General features: G+C 40.9%; 1 protein-coding gene across 5 annotated transcripts; it reads right to left on the bottom strand.

Moving 5' to 3' along the window:
* Nucleotides 1–2,851: 2,851 nt before the first annotated feature.
* Nucleotides 2,852–9,191, bottom strand: LOC147629619 (5-methyltetrahydropteroyltriglutamate--homocysteine methyltransferase 1-like). Of its 5 annotated transcripts, none has more exons than XM_086811114.1 (16): nucleotides 8,835–8,897; nucleotides 7,837–8,037; nucleotides 7,083–7,454; nucleotides 6,457–6,544; nucleotides 6,254–6,381; nucleotides 5,957–6,148; nucleotides 5,644–5,846; nucleotides 5,359–5,522; nucleotides 5,175–5,255; nucleotides 4,762–4,928; nucleotides 4,577–4,682; nucleotides 4,238–4,488; nucleotides 4,064–4,136; nucleotides 3,730–3,858; nucleotides 3,416–3,637; nucleotides 2,852–3,248 (listed from the first exon to the last, which is right to left on the bottom strand). In XM_086811114.1, the coding sequence occupies exons 3-16, from the start codon at nucleotides 7,430–7,432 to the stop codon at nucleotides 3,102–3,104; spliced, it is 2,301 nt and encodes a 766-aa protein (XP_086667240.1). In that variant the 5' UTR covers nucleotides 7,433–7,454; nucleotides 7,837–8,037; nucleotides 8,835–8,897; the 3' UTR covers nucleotides 2,852–3,101. The 5 variants fall into 5 exon arrangements, with proteins under 5 accessions (XP_086667240.1, XP_086667239.1, XP_086667237.1 ...); XM_086811113.1 differs by having other exon boundaries at nucleotides 7,837–8,014; XM_086811111.1 differs by lacking the exon at nucleotides 8,835–8,897 and adding an exon at nucleotides 7,670–7,784 and having other exon boundaries at nucleotides 7,868–8,612.
* Between the last annotated feature and the right edge of the window lie 4,449 nt (nucleotides 9,192–13,640).

Here is a 13,640-nt window from a genome sequence, read left to right as displayed (position 1 = left end):
AACCCTTCAAGGAGGTCACCAAGGAGTGGATACCTACCAAAAGTGCCATAAGCCTACCAATGAACAAAAATATGCTAAGCAAGGGCCTCAAGTAAAAGACTTTTACCCGTCCTGCCAGATCTTCGTGTAAGAATCCCCATCAAGATGTTAGAAGCTCAAGGCTTCTACAAGGCAAACCCTTCCATCTAGGTCCCAAAAACCTCACCATGTTGTAGTCTCCTAAGCCAAAGAGAAATCCCAAACCTCAGTTCCCTTCCAATACTCACCAACACCCCACTGTGGATCCTAACAAAAGCTGCTAGAAGCTGAAGGGAACCCCTACATTTGGATTTTGAGGTCAAAGAACGTGCACCACAAGCCTCTACTTCCACATCATCAAACCAAGGATGGAGTGGTGATGCCTCTGACGCTACCCTCAAAGCTTAATCATGGAGGCATTGGCTCTACCACCTCAATCCATGAGCCAACACCACTCGAAAGACAGTCCATGGACACCAAGCAACAAGTGGCAACACCACACTTGTGTATGGTGGCCCAACTCATCTCTATTATCATTAAAGATAAACACCTGCACTACCAAGTCCCCCAAGAGATTCACATATACACTTTCGTGGCACAACCAAGTAACCCAAAGGTCTCAAAGAGAGCAAGTCAATCCCACAACACCCTCGTGCTAAGTGGAAGAAAGTCGAAGCTCAAACAAATGTACCATTTAAGCGAGTGGTGGTGGCATGAAAGTTTTCATTGTGGATGGGCAAGTAGTCTTCTACCTTCACTCATTGAGCTCACAAGGTGAAAGCTAGAAGCCTTAAGCCTCATTTATACATATGTAACAATGTGGCACCTCCAATCAATTGTACAAACGCATATACTTGGGAATGATTGAAATCGAAGTAAGCCATGTAGTTTGTATTTTTTTTGTCACAAGTGCTCAAATATCAGAACGTTTCTAAATCCATTGTGGAAGAAACATATCCCCAAGCTACTAGCCTCTTTTGGTAAGCATTGTTTGCAATATAGGCACAAATCCTTAAGCAGATGTCCAGAGTGAAGTTGCAAATTCAACTCTATTGGATCTTTTAAAATGCTATGTTGCAGACCAAAAGACTTCATGGAAAACTACTTGCCATTAACAGAAATTGCATACAACACTATGCATGCATCTTCTTTTGAGATCATACATAATAAGGTGGTACTTTCACCCATCCTTCACATCAAGGATGAAATATTTGCAACCGACATGTACGTGATTTAAGTATTACCTTTGTACAAGTGCAAACAACCATAAAGCGATCATAGGAGAAGCTTAAAATGGTTTAAGATAAGCATGTAAGACAAATGGATATCAAGAAGAATGATTAGGTCCTTCTAAAATATAAGAACACCCAAATTCGATAATGTCGCAAGAGAAGGGAGTCCTGTATCCCAAGCTTTTCACAAGGTCCTTCTAGTATGTCCTCCTATTATGCTTTGGATAAATGAAGTGGCTTTTCATATAAAGTTGCAAGAGCATTGCAAGGTCCACAATGCATTACATGTAAGCCTTAAAGAAAATATGTGGAACCTGTCATTGATAATCCACTAGAAGTGGATGATTTAGAAGAGGTAGAAGAGGTTTTGCAACCATAAACAAAATATATATCATATAGGGAGCACAAGCTTGCAAGTAAACACCTTCACAAGCACTATTTGGCGAAGTTTGTCAACTACCTGGTAGATAAGAAATACTTGAAGAATTACCCACAACTCTTGCAGCTTATTTGGAAGCTTTCCAATTGCTGTTAACTATCTAGAAGCCAAGAGGATTGGCACTTTGAAAAAGCATTTGGCCTCAATGGGGCACGCAATTGGGTTTAGATGAACCCGATACTCGAGTTTGGGATGTCTGTTCACACTTATAACCCATTAACACACACAGATACATGGCTTTGAGAATGGGAGATTTGACCAAATACATTTGCAATGTGCCAATCTTATAAGCCCGTTCATGGCTGCCTAAAAAATGGATTTTGAATGTAATGTTTGGCTTGCCTGCTTGATTTGCACGTGCCAATCTTATAAGCCCAAGAATGCCCAATGTTAAACTCCATAACACCGTGACATGATTATGTAAGGTGTGGGCTTATACGGGCTGCCCTCGAAGCTTTTACAATACTTCAAATATATATTTGCTATTCTAACTTTTCCAGCAAGTTCACACTTCATGAACCTTCAGAGGGCGGCACCAACATAATGGCCAAAAGGGTTTTGGGAGCCTATCTCCTAAAGGCCTAGGACTCTCTCTCTCATAAATATGGGTGTTACCCTTTTCTCTTCACAGGTGGGGGCTACCCCTCGTGTTTGTGCCGGCACCCACACCATTTGGCACCTTCTTGCCAACAACTTACCCAAGTTCCTATCTCACGAAGGTCTCGGGTGAAAGCTGGGGATCCTTACTCTCCACTCTTTTTTTTCTCTTGCAACAACAAAGCTTTTTAACAAGGATTCTTGCTCCCTCCCCATCTTGGGACAGGCCAGTGTGGGAGAAGTATTTAACCAAACACATGAACATGCTAATTTTTACCCCATAAAATCAGCTAGTCCCAGCACTTATTGCAGGTAGCTGCAACTGCTGCACATTTAGTGAGGGGTACAAACCACAAGGCCCCTGGGGAGCGTTGGCGCAATAGATACTAGCCTGCATGTGAATAACCAGCCTAGTCACCCAACATCATAAAATCAGCTACTCCAAGCAGTCATTGCAGGGAGGCGCACCTGTTGCACATTTAGTGAGGGGTCCAAACCACAAGGCCCCTGAATAAATACCAGCCTGCATGTGAATAACTACCCTAGTCACTCAATTTAGACAACCTTTTCAAAAAGAGAAAATTACAATTAAAAACAATTATTGAAAAATTCTTCTCAGCATACATGAACATTATACTTAATAAAATTAGTTTAAACCCTCAGGCAGGCTCAAGTATGCCAAGAATAAAAGTGGTGAAAGTTAACAAATCCCTAAGCAGCTTACAAAACTTAGTACTGCACAAGAGCAACCATTGTGTGCTACTAAACGTTACAAGGTCCGTATCACCGATAGTAGTTGCAGGAAAGTAAAGGTTCTAATTTGTGCTGGCAAGCTCTGCACGAAGCTTCTTAGCAGCTTCCACCATGTTTATCAGAGCTGGCTTAACCTCCCCATACTTGCGTGTCTTCAGACCACAATCAGGATTGACCCACAAAACCTTGGACTCAAGGACATCCAGCATCTGTAATCACAGCATTCTCCCACTTAAATGCAAGGTTGCAGAACCTGCTTAGCAACTCTAGTCTACACAAATGAACTTGCAGGAAAACAACATGAAGCTTCTCACGCGTAAACATGAAGCTTCCCATCCACGAAAACAACATCAAGCTTCTCACACAAACAAAATACCTTTCGGATGCGATCAGCGATCTCTTCAGTACTAGGAACCCTTGGAGAATGGATATCATAAACACCAGGACCAATCCCGGCACCGTATTTCACACCATCTCTAAACACTCTAAGAAGCTTCTCATCAGACCGGGAGTTCTCAATTGTAATGACATCAGCATCCATGTCAATGATGGAATGGATGATGTCATTGAAATGGGAGTAGCACATGTGTGTATGTATCTGCATGAAAATCAAAGACAATGACAATGAACAAAAGAGCATAACACATGGATACTTTTCTACATGTAAAAAAACAGAGCCAAAACCTTTACCTGTGTTGTGTCTTTCACTCCACAGTTGGTAATTCTGAAAGAATGCACTGCCCAATTCAAATAATGAGCTTGTTCGGATTTTCTCAATGGTAGACCCTCCCGGAGTGCAGCCTCATCAATTTGAATGACCTATGCAGGCAAGCATTGCAAAACTAACAAGGATTTAAAATTTGAACACACTTCAGAAGGTAGAAAGAGGCAAAAATCACAAGCAACAAAAAAAAAACTCTGCTGCGTAAGATGTAAAGACACAAAGAACACCACTCAACAGCTTGTAAAGACACTTGAAAACAATAGCAGCGAAGCTTAAAATGAAGAAGGTAAAATGCCATACATGAATTCCACCAGCCTCCAAGTCCTCCACTTCATCTTTAATAGCCAAAGCAATTTGGTAGCAAGTTTCTGACCTGTAACACAACAGAAAGAATGCCATGCATTCAAAACAAACTATGGGTCTACAAAAGAAAGAGACAAAGACCCACTTGGATTTTGATTAGAAGAAGCTCACCTTGGCTGGTCATTCCTGACAAAGGACCAGTTCAGAATTGTCACCGGACCAGTAAGCATTCCTTTCATCGGTCGGGCAGTCAAACTCTGGGCATATTTTGACCAAAACACAGTCATTGCAGTTGGGCGGCTCACATCACCATAAATGACAGGTGGTTTCACACAGCGCGAACCGTATGATTGCACCCAGCCATTTTCAGTGAAGGCAAAGCCCTTAAGCTGTTCTCCAAAATATTCCACCATATCATTTCGCTGTTGAGACAGATGAATGCGAATGAGTTCTAAGGTATAACTACTGAAGTCCCCACTCCAATGAAACATTAACCTACAAAGCCATCACCTCAGGCTCTCCGTGTACAAGGACATCTATATCAAGCTCTTCCTGTAGCTTGCACACTTTGGAAATTTCAGCCTGGATGGCCTTAATGTAACTTTCCTCTGAGATTCTGCACTTGGCAAAGGCATGTAAGTGCTCATAAATCTGAAAATTGGTCTTTAGAAATATCCTTAATAAAAATTTCTTACTTCTTGGCTTTGAACTCACGGCGAACCCTTCGCAGTTCCAATGTTTGAGGAAATGACCCTATAGTAGTGGTTGGTAAAATAGGGAGATTCAGATGTTTTTGCTGCTCATCTAGCCTGACCGCTACAGGTGTGGCCCTTCTGTGTTCAGACACATGAAGACCACTTGCCTGTTCATACCCCAACACACCAACCCACAATAAAACCTCCTCAATTCAGTCATGAACAGGCACTCAATCAAAACTTAACACAAGAATAACAGACTGCACAAACAGAATAACTGACTCTTAGTATTTAAACCCATCCAACGCAAGAACCAGTGAAAGCTGCATTCCAGACAGCCCTTCCTGTGTAACAATTATAGGTTATGGCACATAGGGTATCACCTTGATGGCCAATAAGATATAGTAACTTACTGCTTTTTGCACTGCCTCATTATGGACTCGAGGTGAAGACCTTCTGGAGGCCTGAGCAGCTGCGTTTGCTGCAAAAAAATCCTGTTTAGAAAAACACAAACCCATTAGAAAAATCAGATTACTAGCAAAAAACTTAGGCAATATTGTTCATGCAATGTAGCATAACGCAAGCTTCTTAACTTACCCCATCTTTCTTTCCTTCAAGGACATTAGCAAGGGCAGCAACTTCCACAGCCTTCTGAGCTGCAAAAGCTAGCCAGGACCTCAGCTCCACATCCAACTTGTGCTCATTCTGAAGATCAACAGCTGTATGGAGAAGAGAACAGGAGGTCGAAACCACCACTTTGTCTGCAACCCACAATAAACATGGTCAGACTGGACTGAAACAATACATAGATTAAGATGCTTCGACACTCCAGCCAAACACACAAAATGTAGCAGACCGGACACTTCACTTCCATACTCAGACCTTTCCCTAAGGATGTAGTCAACTCCTCTAGTAAGGTAACTGAAGCCGCCAAATCATTAGCCCAAATGTTGCGACCATCAACAACTCCAGCAAACAGAACCTTTCCATGAGGAAGACCAACTTCCTTGATAAGGCTCAAAGTTTTCTGCCCTCTAACAAGGTCAACTCCAATAGCAGATACATGTTCTAGGCCAATAATGGTCCTACAACAAGAAGCCAATGACGGGTCAGCCAACAACACAATGGCACAGACATAGACAGTAAGACATGGCTCGTACATTATATAATACCATTGATGCAGAAGACCCCTTACTTATAGGCATCAACAGGAAGGTCTGCAAAATAGGTCTCAATAAGAATTTTGATTCCACTAAGCTCAGCTCCAAAGAAGGAGTAGGCATGCTTGAATGCATCCAACTTGTGTGCCTCAAGGTCAAGAACAAGAGTAGGCTCATCAAGCTGAACCCATGAAGCCCCAGCTGCCTTCAACTCAGAAATAATCTCCCTGTTCCAAAGAAGCATGATGCTCAACAAGAACCTCAAATGAAAGCAAGACCATATTCTTAAAAGGAAATATAATAGAGCTGAAACACTGCAAAAGCATGCTTACTTGTAGACCGGGAGAATAGAATCAAGGAGGGAGAGGCAATTGAAGGTTGTGTCTACCCCCTTCCCTGGCTTTGCCAAAAGAAGGTATGAAACAGGACCAACAAGTACCGGGATGGTATCTATGCCAAGCTGTTGAAAAAAACCAACATAAATTCATTCACTGTAGCAGACTAACAATGCAGACAAAATCTAGACGTCACTAACCTCTTTGGCTTCCTTGTATTCCTGAACTGCTTTGGTGGATGAGAGTGTGAAACTGGTATCAGGGCCTAGTTCAGGCACAATGTAATGGCTGGAGTGGAAGATGCCAAGTAGATAAAGGTCAGAAAAGTGTATTAAAGTAAGCTGGACAACAAACAGTACCAGATCCTAAAACTGACTTTTTCATTTGGATGAGCAACCAAGGTAAAGAATTAAACCACATAAGAGGTTAAAGTTGCATTTACAATAAGTCACACACTAAGAGTCTAAGACTGACTTTGCACATGGCCCCATCATGGTTATAGTGGACAGTCTACAGGATTGGCTCCAAGACTAACTTTTACATTAGGTGAAACAAGCAACTTTATAATATCAAATCCCAACAAGGCAACAGGCATTCAAGAAAAGTGTACCCCTCTTCTTTGGGACTAACTTGTGCGCACACCTGAATCCAAACCAAGATAAGTCTTAACTACGAATTCAAGTTACGCTAAGCTAAAAACACAGAAAACTGGCTTTCAAAGTTAATGAGAAAACTTTAGGCCTAAGACTCACTGTTGTGAAATTCAAGGGAAACAGTATAGCAATAAGAAAAGCCACCATAGTACTGAGAATGATTTGACACTTACTAGTTGGTATCAAACCACTTAGTCATTTCCATAGCCGGATTCTTGGTATTACCACGAGCCATGGAGAAGTACACGTCAAAGCCAATCTCACCACCAGTCCATCCATAGCAAGGGGGGACAGCACCAACTAAGGCTGTGGTGTCTAGCACCTGGTCATAGTAGGAAAATGTGTTGCTCGGAATGTAGGTAATACCAGCACTGGCCATCTGCTTCCATATTGAGCCTCTCAGATCTTTGGCAACCTGCTCCAAATCAGATGCTGAAGACTTTCCATCCCAGAACGATTCCAATGCAAACTTGAGCTCCCTCTTGGGTCCCATTCGTGGGTAACCCACAACATGAGAAGCCATGAAAGCAGACAAAGGTTGAGATCTGCTAAAAAAGAGACAAGCAATCAAGGAGAAAACTATACATATAAGGGTTGAAATTACCAACACTAGAACGCATGATATGAATATAGCCACAAAAATTACCAACACTAGAACGCATGATAATAGCTACAAAAATCCCCCCTCGAGTAAAAAAACCTCCCAATGCGCATGCCTCCTTAAAAGAGATCACAAGATCACTCTCTCTCATACACTTACTTGCCACATCAACAAAGAGCAGCATTGTCAATCAATCTACATTTAAGTGCCATGCAAAGAGCCAATGGTCAACCGGAGCTCAGAGATATATTTCCAGACAAAGCATTTAGCTAGTCTGCAGTGACTATAGAATGGTGAGCCATAGAATATAGTGACAAAAGCCTTACAGCAGTGTAGACTAACGTGCTGACACCAGACCTGTTGAAAAACCCGACACCCACTTTTCGAAGCCTTGGGAAAAGTAGTTTCGTTGAGCTGTTAGGCCACGTTCACATTAGAATGGAACCCTTGGATCTGCTCTTGAAAAGCTCTTTGAAGCACAAGGTGTGTTGGAGTTTCATTTTTCTTTTTTGCAAAAAATGACGCATCTATTAAATATGAATAAATCCATCTCAGCCAAAGGCCAGAAGAAACATTAACCCAAAATGCAAGGTGAGTGCATTCCATGTGGTGGTATGAAAGTCCAGGAGTACACAGAAAGATAAAAGCAGCTTGCACAGGTCTAGAAGGTGAGGTTTGAGTGCGCCTCTATGCATCTAGCCCTCCAAACCTGCCAAGCTGAAAATACTCTACAGGTAAGTGTCCCCACGGAATAATCTGATAAATTAACAAAATCATCAAAGCTGCAGGTGGTGGGACCATTAGATCTGCTAAGAGTTCTCCGCTTCACTAATCTGTTGAAGTTTACAGAAACCCTTAGATCTATTAGTTGCATGCTGTAGTCCCCTTCTTGCTTTACAGATGTTCATCTGTTCAACCACATTCACAGGTGACCTGAAGATCCATGGTCCTTATACGGAGAAAGGCTATACTCACAGAAAAGTGACCGTGCTACATCACAATGGCGTACTCACATATGATAATATGTAAAGCTCAAAGTAAAGCTACATTCCCAGATTCATGAAAGCCTTAGATCTTCTCGTAGAAACCCTAGAAGTGCTGCACAATTCCTTGATCACAACATTCGCTAAGCTACGTTTAAAAGATCCTGATGATCAAGAAACCCTAGGTCTGCCAGCAGTTCCATGCCACATACACAAAATCGAGCAGATAAACACAGCAAAAAGTATTCGCAGGCACGGGGAAACCCTAGATACGCTCAACGAAACCCTAGAGCTGGGCAGACCAAATGAAAGAAAAACCGAAAGAGAAGGGAGGGGGCTACCTGACGGGAAGCTACTGCAGTGGCGACTCGCGAGACTCACTTTAGTATCGCTGTGTGTTCGAGCGTATGAGGAATTGGGGGTTGGTCTCCTTTCACGACGTTATTAAACAATGAATCATTGAGGTGCACTAAAATGGGGACCTTGAAACCAAATATAAGTAAGTACCTGGTGGCCTAAAATTTTAATCATTGAGGTGCACTAAAATGGGGACCCTTGAAACCAAATATAAGTAAGTACCTGGTGGCCTCAATGCAGCCTTTGTTTTGATCTCCATGCTCAATGCTGGTGTGATGGTCACTAGCCCACCAATGGCCAGCACATGCACAGCCCCACTTAACACGAACTTACATGTCTGAGAGGGCTATTCATTTTCGCCGCCCCTCCCCCCCCTCCTTTCTCAAATCTTTTACTCTTGTGAGCTTCCTAATATTTTGACTCATGACGACTAAAAAGTCACCAATGTGCAACACTTCTACTATCAGGTTTGCCCACCCTTAAGTTTTATGAAACAATTGTACTAACATATACACTAGCTGGTTAATGGTAACAACAGGCATAAGCAAGTCATATCATTGTTTACATCTCACATTATAGAAATAAAGCTATTAGTTATCTTGTTAGATTCTTAGTGCATTTCCTTCTAGTGACTCTCTATTTATTTTTATTACTAGTGATGCGCCCGTGCCAATGGAATGGAGAAAGAGGTTGTTGAGTGTTATTAAAAGTATTGTTGCAGAAAAAGACATTCTTAATCTTACAACCCATTTGCTGGTACACAGATGAAGTTTTGGTTGTAGAAAAAGACATTCTTAATCTTACAACCCATTGGCTAGTACACATATGAAGTTTTATTAAAAGCATTGTTGGAGAAAAAGACATTGAGGGCATCGTTAGAAAGATATTCTCAATCTTACAACTCCTTTTCTTTTCTTTTCTTATATAAGTTAATCCACCCTATATATGATCTATTTAGTTAATGCTTTTCTTGACTACTTAATTCTATATGTTAATCAACCCTATATATGCTCTATCTAGTTAATTCATTTGCTTTTCTTTTCTTTTCAATTCTATATGTTAATCTACCCTATATATGATCTATCTAGCTCATTCAATATGTTGACTGTTATGGCTCATCTATATTCATATTGATCATTGTGCCCATTTTTCTCTTCACTTTTGTTATATTATAACTATAAATTTTTCTACCTTAAAATTCATGCTACTTTTTTATTGTATTTATACAATCTTGTATACTCTGATTTGCATTACTACCTTTATGCCTTATCCTACTATGGTTACTACTAATTCTTTATGATACCATGTAAGAAATTATAAACTTGCATGCAAACACAAAACATAGAATCTTCCATAAGCAAAACTAGGCACAACTTGTAAAGAGATAAAGAATATTACTAAATTTACTATTGCATAATCATAAGTATGATTATAATGGATTACTTTTGCTTCCCATTCATGTGCTTCAATTAGTAAGAGCTTCGATGATGGAATGTTCAAAAAGTACATAGACTATGGCTATATGCACAATGAATACAACAATGCCCAAGCTTTGAAGGTTGATGGCTTCCCACCCATGTGCTTCGATTGATAGGAGTTTGGATGGCATGTTTAAAAAGTGCATAAGTGGGGGTAGGTAGAAGCTATGTACACTCAATGAATATGAGGGTGCATAAGTAATGAGTGAAGGTAGGTTGATATATATACCTAGATGAATCAAGGAACATGTCCAAATCCACCTTATAAGAAAGTGCAATTTATAACCTCATGGTAGTCATCCACAAGACAATAAACCATCATGCATCGTATGGACTAGATATTATGACATCCCCCACTAATGTCATCAGTGGGTGTAGAACTTGGTATCAATACACACACACCCGCACACACACACACACACACACATAAGAGCATACATTCATACAAAGGTATGTTTACGAAGTTTCTATCAGAGCTCTAGAGATATATAGGGGAGATTCAACCATAATAAAGCCTAGCACTAAGAATCATAATAAATAAAAACAATTATTACAATAAAAAGGTAGTTGATAAGGAATATGCACCACTAAAGATTGAAAGAACTAACACAATAATCATCTAGCTACAACTTGGACGAAAACTTCACAAAGTGAAATTACATGTCCGCTAATATAGCATAAAGATATATCTAGATGAATCCAGGAACATGCCTGAATTCACCTTATAAGAAAGTGCAATTTATAACCTCGTGGTAGTCATCCACAAGACAATAAACCATCAACTCCATCATGCATAGTATGGACTAGATACTACGACATTCCCACTAACATCGTTTATGCTCCCACACACACACACACACACACACACACACACACACATAAGAGCATACATTCATTGTTGGTAGATAGATATTTAAGCACTATTAACCACATTGGTTAGCATTTTGTAAGGTGATTGCACCCACTTTTGTAACCCATCTTATCTTTTATGATGGCCATATCATATCATATATTGTTCACCATTTTGGGAACACTTGAGCATTGCATGAGAGAGAATAAGTGAAGAATGCAAGGGTCTATGTTGGTTTGCACCCTTGGTCATTTGTGGTCAAGTAATCCTCTTTTGTGGGGAGGAGCTAGGGTCCTCAACCTTGCCTCCTTGGTGTCACCATAAGGGAGCTTTAGCACTTGGGTAGTGAGCAAGGAGGAAGAAGAGAGTAAGCAACATCACTCTACACACTCACCACACAATACAAACAAGCAAGCATGCATCAAGCAGAGAGCAAACATGCAAGCAAGCATCAACACGAGCACAAATCTCAAATCTAGACTCAATTGTGTTAATGGAATTATGTGTGCTCTCATTATTCAAAATGACTTATGTACAAGCCTCGTATTTACAATGTTTGATAGCCCATGTAATGTCTAGGGTGGTGTGAATGGCTTATTTCCTAGGCTAAGTATATACTATGAGAGTTATAAAAGCTGTAAACTCAATAAAGGACTATCATCCGACATTACACAAGTCGTAAGCTCGGAGATATCCCAAATTATGCTACATGAAACACCTTGGGTAATACAAAATGATATAGCAAAAAATCTAGAAAGAGGCTACTAGTACACAAAGTCGCCGATAAATAACTATTATCTTACACAAGTCGTAAGCTTAGAGATATTTACGTGAAGCACTTGCAGGTGGTATAAAAAGATATTGAAAAAAAGGGTGCAATAGCATGTTCGAAGTAATGTTAACCATTGTGATTAATGTATCCCCCCTCCCTAATCATGATTTTGTCCTCAAAATTAGTGTGGAGGCATAGGGAAGGCCTAATAGAGTAGAAGTTGTTATAGTGCTAGTAGAAGTCATTAGTGGGACTTCACATATTGGTGCTATGGTGGAAGGAGTGATATGAGGTCTAGAAGTGTCTTAAAGTGTCTCAAAGATGTCTTCAAAGGTGATGAGTCACCAACCTTGGAGTGATATGAGGTCTAGAAGTGTCTCAAATATGTCTTCGAATGTGATGAGTCACCAACCTTGGAGATAGTGCACCCACGGGTAATAGTCGATTATCTTCTTAAGAGTGATATCTTTGTTGATGTCAAAAGTGAGGTCTTAGGGGCCAATCTAGGAACTCGACCAAGAGGGTGATGATGAGCTTAAAGAAGTGGATGGTGATGATAATGTCGGGGTCACTTGATTGTACTACTAGATAAACTTGCACATTGTGTGCAACATCCAAGATTCATCTAGGAGCTTTGGTGGGCCCGATACCATGGAAAATCGAATTGCAATTTTGGGTTCTTCTCTAGATCCTTTTCAAAAAGGTCCCATGCCCACTTGTGTTTGATGGGGAAATAGATGGGGCTAATTCTTAGGTAGCGAGGATCACAATGGGTGGGATTTTTCATTTGAGGCCGTCTCTAAATTGGTTGTTCTCCAGGCTTCATCTAGGAGCTTTGGAGGGGGTACCATGGAAAATCGAATTGCAATTTTGGGTTCTTCTAGCTCCTTTTCAAAAAGGTCACATGCCCACCTATTTTTGATGGGAAAATAGATGGGGATGATTCTTAGGTAGTGAGGAGCATAGCAGTACTCCTTCGAATGGGTGGGATTTTGCATGTGAAGCCATCTCTAAATTGGTTGTTCTCCCAGCGTTTCATGGTAGAGAGGTGATGAGCTTAAAGAAGTAGACGGTGATGATAATGTCAAGGTTAAGTAGCACCTAGTTGTACTGCTAGATAAACTTGCACATGGTGCATAACATACAAGCTTCATCTAAAAGCTTTGGTGCCTTCGGAGGGGGGAACCATGGAAAATTGAATTGCAACTTTGGGTTCTTCTCCAATGCTTTGAAGAAGGTATCATGCCCACCTATGTTGGGGAAATAGATGGGGTTGATCCTCATGTAGTGAGAAGCATAGCATTACTCCTTCCAATGGGTGGACTTCAGTATGTAAGGCTTCAAAACTAGTTGTTCTCCAAACATTTCATGGTAGCGAGGAGCATAGTAGTACCCCTTCTAATGGGTGGGCTTTAGCAGGTAAGGCCTTCCCCAAACTATTGGCTATTCTCCCAACATTTCATGGGTGACAGGGAGGGCATTGGCATGCAGCCTCTTATATCATCCATAGTCTTTGGGGTTATGGATATTCACCCAAGGCTTCATTTTCTCCTTCAGGTAGCCCTTGAAGAGGGAGATGTTGATTCTATCAGTGATGTGATTGGGGTCCTCATGGGTGTAGAAGCGACCATCCAGCACCTGGATGGCAGTCTTGAACTCATTATGGTCAAGGGGGTCATGAAAAGGGGCA

Source organism: Cibotium barometz, chromosome 17, assembly GCF_041138505.1.
Source record: "Cibotium barometz isolate CiBa-2024 chromosome 17, ASM4113850v1, whole genome shotgun sequence".
NCBI lineage: Eukaryota > Viridiplantae > Streptophyta > Polypodiopsida > Cyatheales > Cibotiaceae > Cibotium > Cibotium barometz.
Note: the sequence above shows the minus strand (reverse complement) of the source record. Positions and strands in the feature narration are given on the sequence as shown.